The sequence below is a fragment of the Malania oleifera genome, chromosome 6 (genome assembly GCF_029873635.1).
Source record: "Malania oleifera isolate guangnan ecotype guangnan chromosome 6, ASM2987363v1, whole genome shotgun sequence".
NCBI lineage: Eukaryota > Viridiplantae > Streptophyta > Magnoliopsida > Santalales > Ximeniaceae > Malania > Malania oleifera.
The window spans coordinates 27,816,610-27,821,269 of NC_080422.1; the positions used below are offsets into that span (position 1 = coordinate 27,816,610).

The 4,660-nt window shown below is 39.4% G+C and overlaps 1 protein-coding gene across 1 annotated transcript; it reads left to right on the forward strand.

Moving 5' to 3' along the window:
• Nucleotides 1-1,139: 1,139 nt before the first annotated feature.
• On the forward strand, nt 1,140-2,075 carry LOC131158527 (uncharacterized). The gene has a single exon (XM_058113397.1). The coding sequence runs from the start codon at nt 1,140-1,142 to the stop codon at nt 2,073-2,075; it is 936 nt and encodes a 311-aa protein (XP_057969380.1).
• The last annotated feature ends 2,585 nt before the right edge of the window (nt 2,076-4,660 follow it).

The following is a 4,660-nucleotide window of genomic DNA, read 5'->3' on the forward strand; positions in this document are numbered from 1 at the left end:
AGAATGCGCCCAGATATGTTGATCAAAATAAAAGAAGAGGTACAGAAGCAGTTTGAGGCTGGTTTTTTAGAAGTAGCCAAATATCCAGAGTGGATGGCCAATGTAGTTCCAATAATGAAGAAAAATGGAAAAGTGAGAGTTTGTGTTGACTATCGAGACTTGAATAAAGCTAGCCCTAAAGATAATTTCCCACTTCCACACATAGATGTGCTGGTAGACAATACGGCGGGACATGCCTTGTTTTCATTCATGGATGGGTTTTCTGGATATAATCAAATTAAGATGGCCCCAGAAGATAAAGAGAAGACCACGTTTATCACCTTATGGGGGCCCTTTTGCTACAAGGTTATGCCCTTTGGTTTAAGAATGCAGGGGCAACCTATTAGAGAGCCATGGTAACGTTATTCCATGACTTGATGCATAAGGAAATAGAAGTATATGTGGACGACATGATTGTTAAGTCTCGAGATGAGTATAGCCATATGATGAACTTAAGGAAGCTATTTAAAAGGCTACGAAAATGTCAACTGAAATTAAATCCAGAAAAATGTACATTCGAAGCTTCTTCAGGAAAATTGTTGGGATTTATCGTAAGTGAGAAAGGGATTGAAGTAGACCCAGATAAAATAAAAGCTATTCGAGAAATGCCTAGTCCCAAAACCGAAAAAGAAGTCAGGAGTTTCCTAGGCCAATTGAACTACATAGCTCGATTTATATCTCAGTTGACTGCTACTTGTGAGCCCATATTTAAGCTGCTGAAGAAGGATAACCCCGAAAAATGGAGTGAAGAATATCAGAAAGCTTTTGAGAAAATAAAAGAATATCTATTGAACCCTCCAGTTTTGGTTCCCCCTGTACCTGGAAGGCCTCTTATATTGTACTTAGTAGTATCAGAGAATTCCATAGGGTGTGTGTTAGGACAACACGATGAGTCTGGAAGAAAGGAGCGCGCCATCTATTATTTAAGCAAAAAATTCACGGAATACGAATCTAGGTATTCTAACCTGGAGAAGATGTGTTGCGCTTTGGTGTGGGTGGTTAGTAGATTAAGGCAATACACGCTATATTACACAACATGGCTGATTTCTAAAATAGATCCGATTAAGTATGTTTTCGAGAAACCTGCAGTAATAGGACGGATGGCTCGTTGGCAAATGCTGTTGACTGAATATGATATTACATATGTGACGAGAAAAGCCATCAAAGGGAGCATTATAGCAGAATATTTGGCTGATAGGGCCGTTAATGATTACCAATCCATGGAGTTTGACTTCTCAGATCAAGATATTGATTCAATTGATCAAGAAAAGGAAGGTAATGTTGGGTGGATGATGTTATTTGATGGGGTAACCAACGTATGGGGGCATGGAATAGGGGCTGTACTCGTATCACCAGAGGGTAAATATTACCCAGTCACAGCCAAACTCACCTTTCCGTGTACCAATAATATAGCTGAGTATGAAGCGTGCGTATTGGGCTTACAGGCGGCTATTGACCGAGGCATTAAAAAATTGATTGTAAAAGGAGATTCCGCTTTAGTAATTTATCAGTTGACTGGAAAGTGGGAAACCCGGGATTCCAAATTAATACCATATCAGGAGTTCATTCAGGAAATGATGCAGGAATTCGATGCTATCAGTTTTTCGCATTTACAAAGAGAGAGTAACTTAATCCCTGATGCGCTAGCAACATTGGCGGCTTTATTTAAGGTTGAGTCCGGAATAGAGATTGAACCCATTCGAATAAGGATGCATAGGGAACCTGCATATTGTATAATGACGAAAGATGCCGATGGGAAGCCATGGTTTCATGATATCAAAACATACATTCAATGGAAGGAGTATCCCATAGGAGCCTCTAATAATGACCGAAAGACAATTCGGAGGCTAGCTATGGGATTCTTCTTAGATGGGGAGATATTGTATAAAAGGAACCATGATATGACCCTCCTACGGTGCGTGGAGTTGCAAGAGGCAAGACAAATCATACAGGAAGTACACGACGGCGTTTGTGGGACCCATGCGAGGGGTCACTCTTGGCCCGAAAAATCCTTAGGAGTGGATACTATTGGATAACCATGGAACGAGATTGTATAGAATATGTTCGAAAGTGCCATAAGTGTCAAATCTATGGAGGTCGCATACAAGTCCCACCCACTCAACTCCAGGTTTTATCTGTACCTTGGCCTTTCTCAGCATGGGGCATGAATGTGATTGGACCGATAACCCCGAAGGCCAGTAATGGACATCGATTCATTTTCGTGGCCATTGACTACCTCACAAAATGGGTAGAAGCAGCATCATACTCTAATGTCACTCAAAATGTAATCAATCATTTTATCAGGAGAGAATTAATTTGCAGGTATGGGATCCCAGAAAGGATAATATCAGACAATGCCAAAAACTTGAACAACGAGGTCATGACAAAATTGTGCAGTCAGTTCAAGGTCAAGCATTATAATTCAGCCCCCTATCGACCTCAAATGAATGGAGCAGTGGAAGCAGCCAATAAGAACATCAAGAGCATCTTGGAAAAAATGACAGAGACCTATAGAGATTGGCATGAGAAGTTACCTTTCACTTTATTGGCCTATCGAACCACTGTTCGAACATCTACATGGGCTACCCCTTTCTCTTTGGTGTACGGAATGGAGGCCGTAATTCCGATAGAAGTTAAGATTCCATCGTAACGAGTCTTAAAAGAAGCAGAGTTAACCGAAGCAGAATGGGTGCAATCTAGATATGACCAGTTGAATCTAATTGAAGAAAAAAGATTGACAGCTATAGTTCATGGTTAGTTATACCAAAGGAGAATGATGAGAGCTTTTAACAAGAAAGTGCGTATTCGACGGTTTCAAGAAGGAGATCTAGTCTTGAAAAAGATTTTACCAATTCATAATGACCCCCGAGGTAAGTGGACCCCAAATTATGAAGGGCCGTATGTGGTAAAGAAAGCATTTTCAGGAGGTGCCCTATTGTTATCAGACATGGATGGGACCGATCTGGTGCACCCCACAAACTCAAATGCGGTAAAGAAATATTTTTCTTAGAAACCCTGTAAACTCTCAAGGAAATTCAATAAGATGACGATTTGCTTCATAAATCTAATGATTGTTCATTATTCATGTTTTGATCAAATGATAGATGGCCATCGTTGGCCGATCTGCTTTCCTATAAAAGAGCCAAATAACGATTTACCATTTGATAACCAAATTGAGCCTAAATGATAAACCAGTATTTTTTCAAAAGTCAGTTTACAAAATTTAACCTGGGTATGGGTTCTTTAGGGTCTAGCAAGTCATATGAGACAACAATTGGCTACTCAAAATGATGGCAGGCCATCTTTCTGCTACCCAAAAGAAACAAAAAGAGATCCCTTGCAAGCCCTTCTTGAGCCTAGAAAATTTAATTTTTGATTAAACCATCAAAGAATCACACCCCACATTGGGGCAATTTCAAAGGATTAGTCCCAAATGAAGTCCAAACAAAATGACCGAATCCCTTCATGAAAGAGAAAAACAAAAGGGAGCAGCAAAAACAAATGGAAAAAGAAGAAAAGAGAACGATAATAAGGGACATACTACGCATGTGATTTTTGACCAAGTTGCCCTTGATGAAAGTGCTGATTTTGAGCCTTATTTAACTCTTTCTTTCTTTAACTCGTACCCCTAGCCTATATTACAGTCCAAATAAAAGACCTGACCAGATTGGTATACATTGTTGTCTCTAATGATTTGTCAGACTTAATGATTGAGTTTGACCTACGTAATGACCTGATCCTGAAAAGGTACGTAGGCAGCTTGTTTAAAGGACAAGTTCGGTCAAAGCCAAAACAAAGTGCCTCAACTTAAACTGGGGCAGAAAATGTCATTATGGGTTGGGATTTTTGAGCCATAGTTTCCCTCTTCTTCAGAAAACCTATATCCCCAAGCCTACGTTTCGTCCCGAGTCTTAAAGACCATCTTGAGATCAAAACATGAACTGAACCTGAGGCAATAGTTTAACTTGAGAATTACAGGGGTTCACAACAGAATAAGGCGAAAGGAGGGAGCAATGTTTGGGGTCATCAACAAAAAGGGAAAAAAAAAAATTAGTCAAAGGAGAATTAAGCTTGACAAATTAACATTCATGTGTTTCGACTTTTTGAATACTGGTATAAAGTTTTCCCTTTGAACTGACATTTAAGCCTGGTAAACTAGTCATCTTGCACATATGATCTTTTGATGTAGCAAAGAGATGTTATAATTACATGGTTGGATATTTCTTAAAAAAAAAAAAAAAAAACACCCTTTTTCATAGTCTCAAGAATAAGGTAATCAAAAGAGTTCGCTAGTATGCTTCAGGCATGATCAGAAAATATGACTTAGAGCTTTGGAAATGTGGAGGCAGGATCCGGAGAGGTTGTGGCCTTCATATGAAACTGAGAGCTTTTACTGATGCATTTGCAATGAGGCAATTGTAGTGCCAAAGCTTGTCAGATGTCTCCCTATTCAATTGCATTAAGCAAACAGGGTTAATATTGGTTGTAGATCCATTCAACTGAGGCAAATTTTTAGCCAAGTCAATCGTCTCCATGACTGGGTGAATTAAGAAAATTGAGCCAAGATCAGTTGCAGATGTGGCAAGTATCAAAAACATGGCCAGATGAAAGATGAGGTTAT

What these genes read in the sequence shown, in the direction of transcription:
- LOC131158527 (XM_058113397.1), top strand. Translation starts at nt 1,140, where the DNA reads ATGGCTCGTTGGCAAATGCTGTTGACTGAATATGATATTACATATGTG.